This window comes from Oncorhynchus mykiss, chromosome 15 (assembly GCF_013265735.2).
Source record: "Oncorhynchus mykiss isolate Arlee chromosome 15, USDA_OmykA_1.1, whole genome shotgun sequence".
NCBI classification, from domain to species: Eukaryota; Metazoa; Chordata; class Actinopteri; order Salmoniformes; family Salmonidae; genus Oncorhynchus; species Oncorhynchus mykiss.
Genome location: NC_048579.1, coordinates 5,351,183 through 5,369,022, shown reverse-complemented (window position 1 = coordinate 5,369,022; position 17,840 = coordinate 5,351,183). Strand labels below are relative to the sequence as shown.

At 45.0% G+C, this 17,840-nt stretch overlaps 1 protein-coding gene across 1 annotated transcript; it reads right to left on the bottom strand.

Moving 5' to 3' along the window:
* Nucleotides 1–585: 585 nt before the first annotated feature.
* Nucleotides 586–2,313, bottom strand: LOC110490818 (musculin). The gene is made up of 2 exons (XM_021564267.2): nucleotides 1,497–2,313; nucleotides 586–882 (listed from the first exon to the last, which is right to left on the bottom strand). Exons 1-2 carry the CDS (start codon nucleotides 1,956–1,958, stop codon nucleotides 805–807), a joined length of 540 nt encoding a protein of 179 aa, XP_021419942.1. The 5' UTR covers nucleotides 1,959–2,313; the 3' UTR covers nucleotides 586–804.
* Between the last annotated feature and the right edge of the window lie 15,527 nt (nucleotides 2,314–17,840).

Here is a 17,840-nt window from a genome sequence, read left to right as displayed (position 1 = left end):
GGGTATTGGGGTATTGGGGTATTGGGTATTTGGGTATGGGGTATTGGATACTGCTATGTATTTTGGGTGTCTGGCAGTGGACATCAACAATCTGTAATTGTATGACATAGGCCTGTTCCTGATTATCTGTTCTCCAAACGAATGGAAAAACAGCATCCAGCGTAATGCATTATTGTACGTTGCTATTTACAGCGTGGCTTGAAATAACAGAACACTACGGTACTGTGCTTTGACCACTAACAGAACAAGACACCACATGACAATCAAACAACCATATAAAAACCTCTGGTTTCTCCTCCTAACAGAGCTTCCTCATTAAGGAAATGTTATCTTGCCTTAAGAGTGTCCCCCCTCACCATCGCTTTGAAGAAACTGGCCATTCTAGATGCTTATCGGCAGATTTATTAAAAAATTATAAACATGCTCCCAAAGACTCCCCTTACTGCATTACAAGTAAAGTTGGAATAGAGTTCAAATTGAATACTCTGTGTGTGTGTGTGAGAGAGAGAGAGGGGAGAGAGAGAGAGAGAGAGAGAGAGAGAGAGAGAGAGAGAGAGAGCGAGAGAGAGAGAGAGAGAGAGAGAGAGAGAGAGAGAGAGAGAGAGAGAGAGAGAGAGAGAGAGAGAGAGAGAGAGAGAGAGAGAGATTTTATACAAAGGACAAAAAATACTTGAAATGAGTTCCAAATGGCATCCATCCTATTTCCAATATAGTGCAGTACTTTAGTGCACTATGTAAAGAATAGGGTGCCAGCAGCCAGGGTAGAACAGGACAGTCCCAGCAGAGAGGGCGATCCCTCCTGTCCTATGAAATAACTCCACACAGTCCGGCTGCAGACATGTCCTTGTTGTCCTCTGATCTTCCTACCACAAATGGCCAAGTCTGTAGACAGGGAGAGAGAGAGAGAGAGAGATCGATTAAATAAATAGACAGGACATATTAGTAAATATTGTAACAACAAAATAGACAGCAGGAATAGGAATCCTATTAGATTTACCATCATGGTGCTATTATAGTATCTTAGTCTACGTAATTCAGTCCCAAAGTAGACTCATCAATGGTCTGACTCACCACCCCTTTCCGCAAAAAGCAATGGATGAAATTATTTTGTTGCGTTTTCCTACACATTTTACACAGCACATTTTCCTACACATTTTACACAGCACATTTTCCTACACATTTTACACAGCACGTTTTTTCTACACATTTTACACAGCACATTTTCCTACACATTTTACACAGCACATTTTCCTACACATTTTACACAGCACATTTTCCTACACATTTTACACAGCACATTTTTCTACACATTTTACACAGCACATTTTTTCTAGATGCAATAGAATGGAGTTGGTCTGGATAAGAGTGTCTGCTAAATGACCAACGTTTAAATGTAAAAAAATATATATATATAATAAACATTTGTGTCTTTCATACCCAAGTTGACAAGGTCTGTGAACAGACAGAGACATTGTCTCATATTTAAGGCTTCCTACCAGGTTGACAGGGTGTACAAAGCTGCTCTCGAAGTGGTTCTCTTGCAGTAGCTGTCGGAGGTGTGATATATAGCTAGATGCAAGACGCAGCGTGTCCAGTTTGGACAGTTTGGTATCGGCCGGTACCCAAGGCAGGCTGGTTTTCAGTCTGGAAAAGGCTTTGCTCAGCACCCTCATCCTCGCCCTCTCTCTGGCGTTTGCAACGTTCCTTTGCATCTGTCGTCCATCCTTTCGTCGACCCCCCTTGAAAAGTTGTTTTCCTCCGACAGCGGTGCTGTACGATCGCTTGGTTCGGACTTCGTGACCGCCGTCAGTACCGACGAACGCGTCGTCTGAGTACTCGGTGGAAGTGTAACGTCTCGGTGTAACGTTCCGTTTGGTTTTGTAGCTTTCGAATGGTGCGTCAGTCCGTTCGTGACGCGTCTCAATGTCCTCTCCGTCGCTTACTGAGCCGGTGGACATGTCTGTTTCTCCTCTGCCTATGTCTGTTTCACCTCTGCCTCTGTAGCAGGACAGAGGAGTCACCGGAGAGTTACAGGTGGGATATACCTGATTAAAACAACTCTACTTTGATGCTATGTCTGTTCCATAGGTGGCTTTGAAATAGACGTTTCCACTTCTTCTGCTCCAGGAATGTGAAGGCTGCTCCTTCCACTCAAAGTAAAAGGAAAACAACGATTTAAAAATGTCCTCAGTTGATCCATCTCATCCTCAGATGTCAGAATGACATTCCTAGTTCAGGAACGCTGCCATTGTTATCATGTAGTCTGACTTAGCCAGTAGATCGAAAGTTTAGTTCAGAATGAAGTGTGTCTCTTGTAAAACTGAAACCTGCCAGCACTCTCATCCTGCTAATTTAAGAGTCCTGGAATTGGCAGGGTGACAGTGTTTTCAGGAACATTTCCCCACCCCCTCACTCACTCCCTCTCTCTCTCTCACTCCCTCTCCCTCTCTCTCTCTCCCTCTCTCTCTCTTTCTCTCTCTCTTTCTCTCTCGCTCTCTCTTTCTCTCTCTCTCTTTCTCTCTCTGTCTCTCTCTCTCTCTCTCTCTCTCTCTGTCTCTCTCTCTTTCTCTCTCTCTCTCTCTCTCTCTCTCTCTCTCTCTAAACCACAATGACCTCTCCTCTAGCATACTGTACTTTGGTATTGGGGATGACTGGTTACTGCTTTTGCTACTGATTAGGCATCTATAAAACAATGTATGACTGGGACATTATCTGGGAAAAGGGTAATGGTAGAATTTCCCAGATGTTCTGAAATGTTTTTCCAAAACAAAACACATTTTCTGTCCATTTCTCAGCCAATCTAAGGACACCCTGTGACCTACTGCACTGTAGTGTAATGATAACTAACCCAACTACCTACTTCATCCCCATATTGTTTCTATTGACCTTTTTTTGATCTTTTTTCACACCATTATTTCTACTTTCACATCTATCACTCCAGTGTTAATTTGCTAAAACGTAATTACTTTGCTACTGTGGTTTTGTTTATTCCATGTGTAACTCTGTGTTGTTGTTTGTGTCTCACTGCTTTGCTTTATTCTTGGCCAGGTCATAGTTGTAAATGAGAACTTGTTCTCAACAGGCCTACTTGGTTAAATAAAGGTGTTCTCAACAGGCCTACCTGGTTAAATAAAGGTGTTCTCAACTAGCCTACCTGGTTAAATAACGATGTTCTCAACTAGCCTACCTGGTTAAATAAAGGTGAAATAAATAATAATAATAATAATAATAATAATAAAAAGGTAATGTTCGAGGTTTATTTATCTACTGGGACAGGGGCAATTCTGGGTGACAAATGGCTTCATATGCCCTATGCAGTGCACTACTTTAGACCAGATTCCTATGGCACCCTATTCACTATATAGTGCACTACTTTAGACCAGATTCCTATGGCACCCTATTCACTATATAGTGCACTACTTTAGACCAGATTCCTATGGCACCTTATTCAGTATATAGTGCACTACTTTAGACCAGAGCCCTATGGCACCCTATTCCCTACATAGTGCACTACTTTAGACCAGAGCCCTATGGCACCCTATTCCCTACATAGTGCACAACTCATTACTGATGTACATCAGCCATTGCAGTGTACTGTGAACAAACACTTCATTTTACTTCATTCACTTCCAGCTTGTTGTCAAAAAACTTTTCCTCGTCCTGGTTCCTCTACAGAACATTCCTCAGTTTCCTCATCCTAGTTCCTTTCAGAACATTCCTCAGTTTCCTCATTCTAGTTCCTTTCAGAACATTTTTCAGTTTCCTCATCCTGGTTCCTCTACAGAACATTCATCAGTTTCCTGATCCTAGTTCCTCTACAGAGCATTCCTCAGTTTCCTCATCCTAGTTCCTTTCAGAGCATTCCTCAGTTTCCTGATCCTAGTTCCTTTCAGAACATTCCTCAGTTTCCTCATCCTAGTTCCTTTCAGAACATTCCTCAGTTTCCTCATCCTAGTTCCTCTCTGAACATTCAATCAAATTGGTATGGGAGAGAATACAATACAGTAGCCATTCTCCAACCTCTCGACAGGGATACCCAGCCATTCTCCAACCTCTGCTCAGGGATCTCCAGCCATTCTCCAACCTCTTCTCAGTTAACCCCAGCTATTCTCCAACTCTCATCAGGGATCCCCAGTCATTCTCCACCCTTTCCTCAGGGATCCCCAGCTGTTCTCCAACCTCTCCTCAGTTACCCCCAGTCATTCTCCAACCTCTCCTCAGGGATCCCCAGCTGTTCTCCAACCTCTCCTCAGGGATCCCCAGCCTTTTGCCAACCTCTCCTCAGGGATCCCCAGCCATTCTCCAACCTCTCCTCAGGGATCCCCAGCCATTCTCCAACCTCTCCTCAGTTACCCCCAGTCATTCTCCAACCTCTCCTCAGTTACCCCAAATCATTCTCCAACCTTTCCTCAGGGATCCCCAACTGTTCTCCAACCTCTCCTCAGGGATCCCCAGCCATTCTCCAACCTCTCCTCAGGGATCCCCAGCCATTCTCCAACCTCTCCTCAGGGATCCCCAGCTGTTCTCCAGCCTCTCCTCAGTTACCCCCAGTCATTCTCCAACCTCTCCTCAGTTACCCCCAGCCATTCTCCAACCTCTCCGCAGGGATCCCCAGCCATTCTCCAACCTCTCCTCAGGGATCCCCAGCCATTCTCCAACCTCTCCACAGGGATCCCCAGCCATTCTCCAACCTCTCCACAGGGATCCCCAGCTCTCACATGTATTTGAACTATTGCACAGCTTGCACACCTGATTCAACCCGTCAATAAAGTATCAAGCCCTTGGCTAGGTGAACCAGGTAAGCTATTTCAGAGCTACAACAACACTGTGAAATGTCTGGTGATCCCGAGGAGAGGTCTGAGAACCCCTGGTGTAGTGTGCAGCTCTCCCATCCCATGATCCCACCCCCACACATCTTGTTCCCCTTTGGTAACAGAAATGTCTGAAGACCTTATCAAAAGAGGCTAATCCTGTGTGCGTTTCACAGAGAGATTGAGTTACCGCAGATGTAGCGTCCTTTCACACAAGGCCCACGTGCTTCGAGCCACAGCTGTCAGCTTTTCCCATGACATCTGGAGCACTGGCATGACTAGGGCGTGTCAAGGGGGCTAGAGGTTAGGGAGGGAACCCTGTGCTTTATCAGGTGATTCCCCAATGCACCATTATTTTTCATAGTTTTTATTTAACATTTAATTAACTACGCATGCAGCTGCTGTATTGGTGTCTTAGGCATGTATTGGTGTCTTAGGCATTGGTGTCTGTCACGGTTTTCTGTATGGGAAAGAAAGTCAGACCAAAATGCGGCGTGGCTATTGCGATCCATGTTTAATAGGACAAAGTAAACACGATCAAATACAAAAAAAATAAACCTAACACGAAAACCGAAACAGCCTAATACTGGTGCAAAGTAACAGCGACAGAACAAGGACAATCACCCACAAAACCCAACACCAAACAGGCTACCTAAATATGGTTCCCAATCAGAGACAATGACGAACACCTGCCTCTGATTGAGAACCATATCAGGCCAAACATAGAACTAGATATGTAACATAGAATGCCCACTCAGCTCACACCCTGACCAACCAAAACATAGAAATATACAAAGCAAACTATGGTCAGGGTGTGACAATACCACCCCCCCCCCCCCCCCCCAAGGTGCGGACTCCGGCCGCAAAACCTGAACCTATAGGGGAGGGTCTGGGTGGGCATCTGTCCGCGGTGGTGGCTCTGGTGCTGGACGTGGCCCCCACTTCACCGTAGTCTTAGTCCCCCACCTTGTCCGCTTCCGTGGCCTCCTCACCATGGCAACTCTTCTCAATGGACAGAGGGGCGGCAGCTCGGGACAGAGGGGCGGCAGCTCGGGACAGAGGGGCGGAAGCTCGGGACAGAGGGGCGGAAGCTCGGGACAGAGGGGCGGAAGCTCGGGACAGAGGGGCAGCTGCTCGGGACAGAGGGGCAGCTCGGGACAGAGGGGCGGCTGCTCGGGACAGAGCTGCGGCTGCTCGGGACAGAGGGGCTCTGGTGGCCCCTGGCTGACTGGCGGCACTGGCGGCGCTGGGCAGACGGGCGGCACTGGCGGCGCTGGGCAGACGGGCGGCTCAGGCGGCGCTGGGCAGACGGGCGGCTCAGGCGGCGCTGGGCAGACGGGCGGCTCAGGCGGCGCTGGGCAGACGGGCGGCTCAGGCGGCGCTGGGCAGACGGGCGGCTCAGGCGGCGCTGGGCAGACGGGCGGCACTGGCGGCGCTGGGCAGACGGGCGGCACTGGCGGCGCTGGGCAGACGGGCGGCACTGGCGGCGCTGGGCAGACGGGTGGCTCAGGCGGCGCTGGGCAGACTCCGACAGCGCTGGAGAGGCGAGGCGCACTGTAGGCCTGATGCGAGGTGCTGGCACTGGTGGTACTGGGCCGAGGACACGCACAGGAAGCCTGGTGCGGGGAGCTGCCACCGGAGGGCTGGGGTGTGGAGGTGGTGACGGATAGACCGGACCGTGCAGGCGCACTGGAGCTCTTGAGCACCGAGCCTGCCCAACCTTACCCGGTTGAATGGTCCCGGTCGCCCTGCCAGTGCGGCGAGGTGGAATAGCCCGCACTGGGCTATGCAGGCGAACCGGGGACACCGTGCGCAAGGCTGGTGCCATGTAAGCCGGCCCAAGGAGACGCACTGGAGACCAGATGCGTAGAGCCGGCTTCATGGCACTTGGCTCGACGCCCACTCTAGCCCGGCCGATACGCGGAGCTGGAATGTACCGCACCGGTGCCTGCCCGGTCTCTCTCGCCCCCCGGTAGGCACAGGAAGATTGCGCAGGTCTCCTACCTGGCATAGCCATACTCCCTGTGATCCCCCCCCCCCCCCCAATAATTTTTTGGGGCTGCCTCTCGGGCTTTCTTGCCAGCCATGTTCCCTCATATCGCCGGCTCCTCTCTCCGGCTGCCTCTGCTCTCCTAGCTGCCTCCACCTGTTCCCATGGAAGGCGATCCTTTCCCGCCAGGATCTCCTCCCATGTGTAGCAACCCTTGCCGTCCAACACATCGTCCCAAGTCCATTCCTCTTTGCGCCGCTGTTGCTGTTGCCCGTTACCACGCCGCTTTGGTCCTGTTGTGGTGGGTGATTCTGTCACGGTTTTCTGTATGGGAAAGAGAGTCAGACCACAATGCGGCGTGGCTATTGCGATCCATGTTTAATAGGACAAAGTAAACACGATCAAATACAAAAACAAATAAACCTAACACGAAAACCGAAACAGCCTAATACTGGTGCAAAGTAACGCAGAGACAGGAACAAGGACAATCACCCGCAAAACCCAACACCAAACAGGCTACCTAAATATGGTTCCCAATCAGAGACAATGACTAACACCTGCCTCTGATTGAGAACCATATCAGGCCAAACATAGAACTAGACAAACTAGACATGTAACATAGAATGCCCACTCAGCTCACACCCTGACCAACCAAAACATAGAAACATACAAAGCAAACTATGGTCAGGGTGTGACAGTGTCTTAGGTATGTATTGGTGTTTTGGGTATTGGTGTCTTAGGCATTGGTGTCTTAAGTATGTATTGGTGTTTTAGGTATTGGTGTCTTAGGCATTGGTGTCTTAGGAATTGGTGTCTTAGGAATTGGTGTCTTAGGTATGTATTGGTGTTTTAGGTATTGGTGTCTTAGGAATTGGTGTCTTAGGAATTGGTGTCTTAGGAATTGGTGTCTTAGGAATTGCTATCTTAGGCATTGGTGTCTTAGGCATTGGTGTCTTAGGTATTGGTGTCTTAGGTATTGGTGTCTTAGGCATTGGTGTCTTAGGTATTGGTGTCGGAGGTATGTATTGGTGTTTTAGGTATTGGTGTCTTACGCATTGGTGTCTTAGGTATTGGTGTCTTAGGTATGTATTGGTGTTTTAGGTATTGGTGTCTTAGGTATTGGTGTCTTAGGTATTGGTGTCTTAGGTATGTATTGGTGTCTTAGGAATTACCAAATGTTGCTTTATCAAGGGATTCCCCAATGCACCATTGTCTTGTCCCAAATGGCACCCTATGTAGTGCACTACTTTAGACCAGAGTCCTATGGCACCCCATTCACGATATAGTGCTCTACTTTAGACCAGAGCCCTATGGCACCCTATTCACGATATAGTGCTCTACTTTAGACCAGAGCCCTATGGCACCCTATTCCCTATATGTAGTGCACTACTTTAGACCAGAGCCCTATGGCACCCTATTCCCTATATGTAGTGCACTACTTTAGACCAGAGCCCTATGGCACCCTATTCCCTATGTAGTGCACTACTTTAGACCAGAGCCCTATGGCATCCTATTCCCTATATGTAGTGCACTACTTTAGACCAGAGCCCTATGGCACCCTATTCCCTATATAGTACACTACTTTAGACCAGAGCCCTATGGCACCCTATTCCCTATATGTAGTGCACTACTTTAGACCAGAGCCCTATGGCACCCTATTCCCTATATAGTACACTACTTTAGACCAGAGCCCTATGGCACCCTATTCCCTATATAGAGCACTACTTTAGACCAGAGCCCTATGGCACCCTATTCCCTATATAGTGCACTACTTTAGACCAGAGCCCTATGGCACCCTATTCCCTATATAGTACACTACTTTAGACCAGAGCCCTATGGCACCCTATTCCCTATATAGAGTACTACTTTAGACCAGAGCCCTATGGCACCCTATTCCCTATATAGTGCACTACTTTAGACCAGAGCCCTATGGCACCCTATTCCCTATATAGTGCACTACTTTAGACCAGAGCCCTATGGAACCCTATTCCCTATATATAGTGCACTACTTTAGACCAGAGCCCTATGGCACCCTATTCCCTATATATAGTGCACTACTTTAGACCAGAGCCCTATGGAACCCTATTCCCTATATATAGTGCACTACTTTAGACCAGAGCCCTATGGAACCCTATTCCCTATATATCGTGCACTACTTTAGACCAGAGCCCTATGGCACCCTATTCCCTATATGTAGTGCACTACTTTAGACCAGAGCCCTATGGAACCCTATTCCCTATATATAGTGCACTACTTTAGACCAGAGCCCTATGGAACCCTATTCCCTATATATAGTGCACTACTTTAGACCAGAGCCCTATGGCACCCTATTCCCTATATGTAGTGCACTACTTTAGACCAGAACCCTATGGAACCCTATTCCCTATATATAGTGCACTACTTTAGACCAGAGCCCTATGGAACCCTATTCCCTATATATAGTGCACTACTTTAGACCAGAGCCCTATGGAACCCTATTCCCTATATGTAGTGCACTACTTTAGACCAGAGCCCTATGGAACCCTATTCCCTATATATAGTGCACTACTTTAGTCCAGAGCCCTATGGAACCCTATTCCCTATATATAGTGCACTACTTTAGACCAGAGCCCTATGGAACCCTATTCCCTATATGTAGTGCACTACTTTAGACCAGAGCCCTATGGCACCCTATTCCCTATATAGTGCTCTACTTTAGAACAGAGCCCTATGACACCCTATTCCCTATATAGTACACTACTTTAGACCAGAGCCCTATGGCACCCTATTCCCTATATGTAGTGCACTACTTTAGACCAGAGCCCTATGGCACCCTATTCCCTATATGTAGTGCACTACTTTAGACCAGAGCCCTATGGCACCCTATTCCCTATGTAGTGCACTACTTTAGACCAGAGCCCTATGGAACCCTATTCCCTATATAGTGCACTACTTTAGACCAGAGCCCTATGGCACCCTATTCCCTATGTAGTGCACTACTTTAGACCAGAGCCCTATGGAACCCTATTCCCTATATAGTGCACTACTTTAGACCAGAGCCCTATGGAACCCTATTCCCTATATAGTGCACTACTTTAGACCAGAGCCCTATGGCACCCTATTCCCTATATAGTGCACTACTTTAGACCAGAGCCCTATGGCACCCTATTCCCTATATAGTACACTACTTTAGACCAGAGCCCTATGGCACCCTATTCCCTATATAGTACACTACTTTAGACCAGAGCCCTATGGCACCCTATTCCCTATATAGTACACTACTTTAGACCAGAGCCCTATGGCACCCTATTCCCTATATAGTGCACTACTTTAGACCAGAGCCCTATGGCACCCTATTCCCTATATAGTGCACTACTTTAGACCAGAGCCCTATGGCACCCTATTCCCTATATAGTGCACTACTTTAGACCAGAGCCCTATGGGTATTAAGGTGCCCTTTTTGGATACAGTGCCCTTTTGGAGACAGTTGAATAGGCTGCTTCCTATTCTTGTTTCCTTTCTTTCATCTGCAGTACCATCGTTTCTCAACTCCACTCTCAAGTCCAACCAGAAGTTACACCTTAACCACAGATCTAGAATCAATTCTGCAATTGTGCAACTGCAATTGTGCAACTGTAATTGTTAGACACACAGCAAAGGTTTTTTAAGAGCCAGAAGGCCCTGGGAAATACATGGACTATTGAAGATACATCGTAAGAAGATTCTAACGATGATCTTAACACTATGAAGTTCTCTGGGTAACGAGACCTTGAACATAATTTCACCCGTCCGTTCCGCTCAGATCAGAATGATTATAAAATGTAAAAAAAGACGTTGTCTCCCATGTGAAGTGGAGATAACCTTTTCCCCACAGCAACACAGTCAGAATCCTCCTCCTTGTTCTGAGGAAATATTCCCAGTACATCAGATGCTTGTCTATGAGTAATCATGTAATTCCCCACATAATTAGGTTGAAATTGTATTTTTATTACAATAGCAACGCTGGGCCAACGATAATCTACAAGGCACAGCTGAGATCCATGCTCCATTCTGGTGTCAGACGGGCCATGCCAAATTCAGTAGAAAGAAAAAGGGATGGATGGATGGAGAGGAAAGGATGGATGGATGGAAGGATGGACGGATGGAAGGAAGGAAGGAAGTAAGGAGGGTGGATGGAGAGATGGATGGAGAGATGGATGGACGGATGGATGGAGGAATGGATAGAGAGATGGATGGAAGGATGGAAGGAAGGAAGGAAGGAAGGATGGAAGGAAGGAAGGAAGGAAGGAAGGAAGGAAGGAAGGAAGGAAGGAAGGAAGGAAGGAAGGAAGGAAGGAAGGAAGGAAGGAAGGATGGATGGATGGATGATGGATGGATGGATGGATGGATGGAAGGATGGAAGGAAGGAAGGAAGGAAGGAAGGATGGATGGATGGATGGATGGATGGATGGAGAGATGGAGGGATGGATGGATGGAGAGATGGAGGGATGGATGGATGGAGGGATGGATGGAGGGATGAATGGATGGAGGAATGGATGGAGGGATGGATGGAGGGATGGATGGAGGGATGAATGGATGGAGGAATGGATGGAGGGATGGATGGAGGGATGGATGGATGGAGAGATGGAGGGATGGATGGATGGAGGGATGGATGGAGGGATGGAGAGATGGAGGGATGGATGGATGGAGATGAGCTACTGTACAGCACTGCTCTCCACAGTATCCAGACAGCTGATTGGAAGTTGTCTAATTCACACCAGGTCTACCTCCCAAAACACAGCCTATTTTCTATATAGTACACTGCTTTTGACCAGAGCCCTATTTGGCCCTATGGGCCCTGGCAAAAAGAAACACGCTACATAGGGAATAGGATGTTACTTGGGACGCATCCCCAGCACTCGACTGAAGCACCTGCTTTCGCCCAGCATGCTTCCCAGGGTTCCATTATTCCCTTCAAAAGGATGTCCGTTGCTATTTCTGAAGCTTGACATTTGTACTTGGTTAATGGTTAAAATACATTGATGAATTCATAGACACACCCATCATTTAGGTATATGTGGCTTTTTAGGTTGTTTCCCTTCCAAGTGGTAGAGGAAGTTAGGAACTTCACAGACCCATAGGTGTTACTTATCTGGGTGTAAACACCCTTCGAAGGCTAAATGGTAGTAACGCAAAACTGCAACAGCCCCATACAGTGTTGGTGTATAGGGATTGTTTTCTGCACATAAGGCTTACATACAGTCACTGTTTCCCTTTGCTCTCTTAGGGCACTCTGTTTTGTTCATTCATCATTGCCTGCACTCTGTCTGTCAGCCCTGTATTTCTCAAATTTCCCTCTCTCTCTCATTGGTCAGGAATGCTTCCTAATCCAAGGACACATTCCCATGCTTCCGTTAATCCCACTCCTTCTCCAACTGTGTTCCAGATGAAAACTTCAGCAGGACCGTATTTGTAAAACAAATGAATTCAAACTTTATTTGTCACGAATACAACAAGTGTAGACATTACTGTGAAATGCTTACTTTCAAGCACTTAACCAACAGTGAAGTTCAAGAAGAGTTAAGAAAATATTTACCAAATAAACTAAAGTAAAAAATAACACAATAACAATAATGACATACAGGGGATACCAGTACCGAGTCAGTGTGCAGGGGGACAGGTTAGCTGAGGTAATCTGTATATGTAGGTAGGGGTGAAGTGACTATGCATAGATAATAAACACGAGTAGCAGCAGTGTACAAAACAAATGGAGAGGGGGGGTCAATGAAAATAGTTTGGTTGGCCATTTGATTAATTGTTCAGCAGTCTTGTGGCTTGGGGGTAGAAGCTGTTTAGAAGCTTCTTGGACCTGGACTTGGGCCTCCAGTACCACTTGCCGTGCGATAGCAGAGAGAACAGTTTATGACTACGGTGGCTGAGTCTTTGACCATTTTTAGGGCCTTCCTTTGACACCGCCTGGTATAGAGGTCCTGGATGGTAGTAAGCTTGGCCCCGGTGAAGTACTGGGCCATGCGCACTACCCGCCTTACGGTCAGATGCCAAGCAGTTGCCATACGAGGTGGTGACGCAACCAGTCAGGATGCGCTCGATGGTGCAGCTGTAGACATTTTGAGGATGTGAGGGCCCATGCCAAGTCTTTTCAGTCTCCTGAGGGGGAATATGTTTTGTCGTACCCTCTTCACAACTGTCTTGGTGTGTTTGGACCATTATAGTTTGTTGGTGGTCTTGCTCACACTGAGGGAGAGGTTGTTGTCCTGACACCACACTGCCAGTTCTCTGAACTCCTCCCTATAGGCTGTCTCATTGTTGACAGAGATAAGGCCTACCACTGTTGTGTTGTCAGCTAACTTAAAACCTCTGACTCCCCATCCCACATGCGCGAGCGTAATCATCGCCTGACACTAATTAGCATAACGCAACGGACATAAATATCCCTAGAAAATATTCCTATTCATGAAAATCACAAATGAAATATATTGAGACACGGCTAAGCCTTTTGTTAATCACCCTGTCATCTCAGATTTTCAAAATATGCTTTACAGCCAAAGCAAGACAAGCATTTGTGTAAGTTTATCGATAGCCTAGCATAGCATTATGTCCAGCTAGCAGCAGGAAACTTGGTCACGGAAATCAGAAAAGCAATCAAATTAAATCGTTTACCTTTGATGAGCTTCGAATGTTTTCACTCACGAGACTCCCAGTTAGATAGCAAATGTTCCTTTTTTCCAAAATATTATTTTTGTAGGCGAAATAGCTCCGTTTGGCTGAGAAATCGCCCGGAAATGGCAGTCACGAAAACGGCGAAAAATATTCCAAATTAGCTCCATAATATCGACAGAAACATGGCAAACGTTGTTTATAATCAATCCTCAAGGTGTTTTTCAAATATCTATTCGATAATATATCCATCGGGACAATTTGTTTTTCAGTAGGACCGATTGGAGTAATGGCTACCTCTGTATTTTACGCGAGAATCTCTCTGGCAGCATCAGGTGACCACTTGAGCAATGTAGCCGCTTACGGGTATTCTTCAACATAAATGCGTAAAACTACGTCACAATGCTGTAGACACCTTCGGGAAAACGGAGAAAGAGTAATCTGGTTGATAGCCCATTCACTGCTCAATAGGGACGCATTGGAACGCAGCACTTTCAAAACATGAGGCACTTCCGGATTGGATTTTTCTCAGGCTTTCGCCTGCAATATCAGTTTAGAGTGTTTTCTATCCAAAGCTGTCATTTATATGCATATTCTAGCATCTTGTCCTGACAAAATATCCCGTTCATTATGGGAACGTTTTTTTTTTCCAAAAATGAAAATACTGTCCCCTAGTCACAACAGCTTTTAATGATGGTGTTCGAGGCGTGTTTGGCAACACAGTCGTGGGTGAACAGGGAGTATAGGAGGGACTAAGTACATACCCCCAAGGGCTCCAGTGTTGAGGATCAGCGTGGCAGTCGTGTTGTTATCTACCCTTACTACCTGGGGACGGCCCATCAGGAAGTCCAGGATCCAGTTGCAGAGGGATGTGTTTAGTCCCAGGGTCCTTAGCTTAGTGATGAGCTTTGTGGGCACTATGATGTTGAATGCTGAGCTGTAGTCAATGAACAGCACTCTCACATATGTGTTCCTTTTGTCCAGATAGGAAAGGGCAGTGTGGAGTGCGATAGAGATTTCATCTTTTGTGGATCTGTTGGGGACGGTATGAGAATTGGAGTGGGTCTAGGATATCCAGGAGGATGTTGTTGATGTGAGCCATGACCAGCCTTTCAAAGCACTTCATGGCTACAGATGTGAGTGCCACGGAGTGGTAATCACTACGCTTCCTTGGACCCAGGGCTATGGTGGTCTGCTTGAAACATGTAGGTTTCATGTAGGTTTTTTACAGACATGGTCAGGGATGAAAATGTCAGTGAAGTCACTTGCCAGTTGGTCAGCGCATGCGTTGAGTACACATCTTGGTATTCCGTCTGGCCCCTCGGCTTTGTAAATGTTGACCTGTTTAAAGGTCTTCCTCACATCGGCTACCGAGAGCATTTTCACACAGTCGTCCAGAACAGCTGGTGCTCTCGTGCATTATTCAGTGTTGCTGGCCTTAAACCGAGCATATAAGGCATTTAGCTCATCTGGTAGGCTCGCGTCACTGGGCAGCTCGCGTCTGGGTTTCCCTTTGTAATCCATAATAGTTTTCATGCCCTGCCACTTCTGACGAGCGTCAGAGCTGGTGTAGTAGGATTCAATCTTAATCCTGTATTTACACGTTGCTTGTTTGATGGTTCGTCAGAGGGCATAGCAGGATTTCATAAAAGCCTCCAGATTAGTGTCCCACTCCTTGAAAGTTTCAGCTTTAGCCTTTAGCTCAATGCAGATGTTGCCTGTAATCCATGGCTTCTGGTTGGGATCTGTATGTACGGTCACTGTGGGGACGATGTCTTCGATGCACTTATTGATGAAGCCGATGAGGTGGTATACTCCTCAATGCCATTGGATGAATCCTGGAACATATTCCAATCTGTGCTAGCAAAACAGTCCTGTAGCGTAGCATCCGCTTCACCTGACCACTTCCGTATTGAGCGAGTCACTGGTACTTCCTGCTTTAGATGTAATTTTAAGCAGGAATCAGGAGGATAGAAGAAATGGTCAGTTTTGCCAAATGTAGGGTGAGGGAGAGTTTTGAATGCATCTCTGTGGCTGGATTAAAGGTGGTCAAGAGTTTTTTTCCCCTCTGGTTGCACATGTGACGTGCTGGTAAAAATGTTATAAAACAGAATTAAGTTTGCCTGCATTCAAGTTCCCGGCCACTAGGAGCGCTGCTTCTGGATGATAATTTTCTTGTTTGCTTATGGCCTTATAGAGTTAGTTGAGTGCTGTCTTAGTGCCAGCATCAGTCTGTGGTGGTAAATAGACAGCTATTAATAATGTAGATGAGAACTCTCCTGGTAGATAGTGTGGTCTACAGCTTATCATGAGGTACTCTACCTCAGGCGAGTAATACCTTGTGACTTCTTTAATATTAGACATCGCACACCTGCTGTTATTGACAAATAGACACAGAACCCACACCCCTCATCTTACCAGACTTGGCTTCTCTGTTCTGCTGGTGCATGGAAAATCCCGCCAACTCTATATTATCCTTGAAACATAAGATATTACAGTTTTTAATGTCCCTTTGGTAGGATAATCGTAATCGTTGGTTATCAATTTTATTTTTCAATGATTGCATGTCTAGCAAGTAGAACAGATGGCAGTGGGTACCTATCTTTTCCTCTGTCTTTTCTTTACGCAAATGAAGGGAATTTGGGAATGTTCCCGGGAAAGCATTATATCCTTCTTGTCGGACTCCTTAAAGGAAAAAGCTTAATCCAGTTTGAGGTGAGTAATTGCTGTCCAGAAGTTATCTTCAGTCATAAGAGACGGTAGCAGCAATAATAAGTTAAAAAATAAGTTACAAACAACGCAAAAAAACATAAAAAATTGCTAGGAGCATGTAAAACGGCAGCCATTCTCTTCGGCACCATCTTAACAGTAAAGGGGGCGTAACCGGTGGCAGGGAAGTCAGACGCAGGACAGCAGAACTTGTTAATAGCCGGAGCAGTTTAAAATAGCAAAACCAACGGCATAAAAATAACAAGATATGGGTACAAAAACCCGTCGCACACCAATCAACACGTGAAAAGGAATTACAGTAAACAATCCCTCACAAAGACATGGGGGGGAACAGAAGATTAAATACACAACAAGTGATTGAGGAAATTGAAACCAGCCGTGAGGAAAAACAAGACAAAACACATGGAAAATGAAAAGTGGATCGATGATGGCTAGAAGACCGGCGAGGCCCACCGCTGAGCGCCGCCGGAACAAGGAGAGGACCCGAGTTTGGCGGAAATCGTGACATCGTCTCAGAATCTGATACAGTTACGCCATTAAGATCATAATGAATAAGATTTTATCTGATCCTGGTCCTGATGGCGGAGTTGAATGAAGAGTTTGTGGGTTTGAATCCCTTCCGGCATTAGCTACATACTAAACCCTGAACAAAAACGCTGTAATTCTAGATCCTGATTCTAAACATCTGGCTAAACATAGTGAATCGTGGATAGTTGTTGTTCACTAAGTGACTGCTAAACCTGCTCCATGTCTGTGTATCATGTTGTGTTTCTGTATCAGAATATATATGAATCTACATCATGTTGTATTTCTGTATCAGAATATATATATATATACATATATATATATATATATATATATATATATATATATATATATATATATATATATATATATGAATCTACATCATGTTGTAATTCTGTATGAGAATATATATATATATGAATCTACATCATGTTGTAATTCTGTATCAGAATATATATATATATGAATCTACATCATGTTGTAATTCTGTATGAGAATATATATGAATCTACATCATGTTGTAATTCTGTATCAGAATATATATATATATATAGATATATATATATATATATATATATATATATATATATATATGAATCTACATCATGTTGTATTTCTGTATCAGAATATATATATATATATAGATATATATATATATATATATATATATATATATATATATATGAATCTACATCATGTTGTAATTCTGTATCAGAATATATATGAATCTACATCATGTTGTAATTCTGTATCAGAATATATATATATATATGAATCTACATCATGTTGTATTTCTGTATCAGAATATATATATATATATGAATCTACATCATGTTGTAATTCTGTATGAGAATATATATATATATGAATCTACATCATGTTGTAATTCTGTATCAGAATATATATGAATCGACATCATGTTGTAATTCTGTATCAGAATATATATATATATATGAATCTACATCATGTTGTAATTCTGTATCAGAATATATAAATATGAATCTACATCATGTTGTAATTCTGTATCAGAATATATATGAATCGACATCATGTTGTAATTCTGTATCAGAATATATATATATATATGAATCTACATCATGTTGTAATTCTGTATCAGAATATATATATATGAATCTACATCATGTTGT

Bases quoted from the DNA above. Each gene is read 5' to 3' on its own strand.
- LOC110490818 (XM_021564267.2), bottom strand. From the start codon at position 1,958: ATGTCCACCGGCTCAGTAAGCGACGGAGAGGACATTGAGACGCGTCAC. The intron at 883-1,496 runs GTAGGAAGCCTT...CCCTGTCTACAG, and splicing joins TTGTACACCCTGTCAACCTG to ACTTGGCCATTTGTGGTAGG.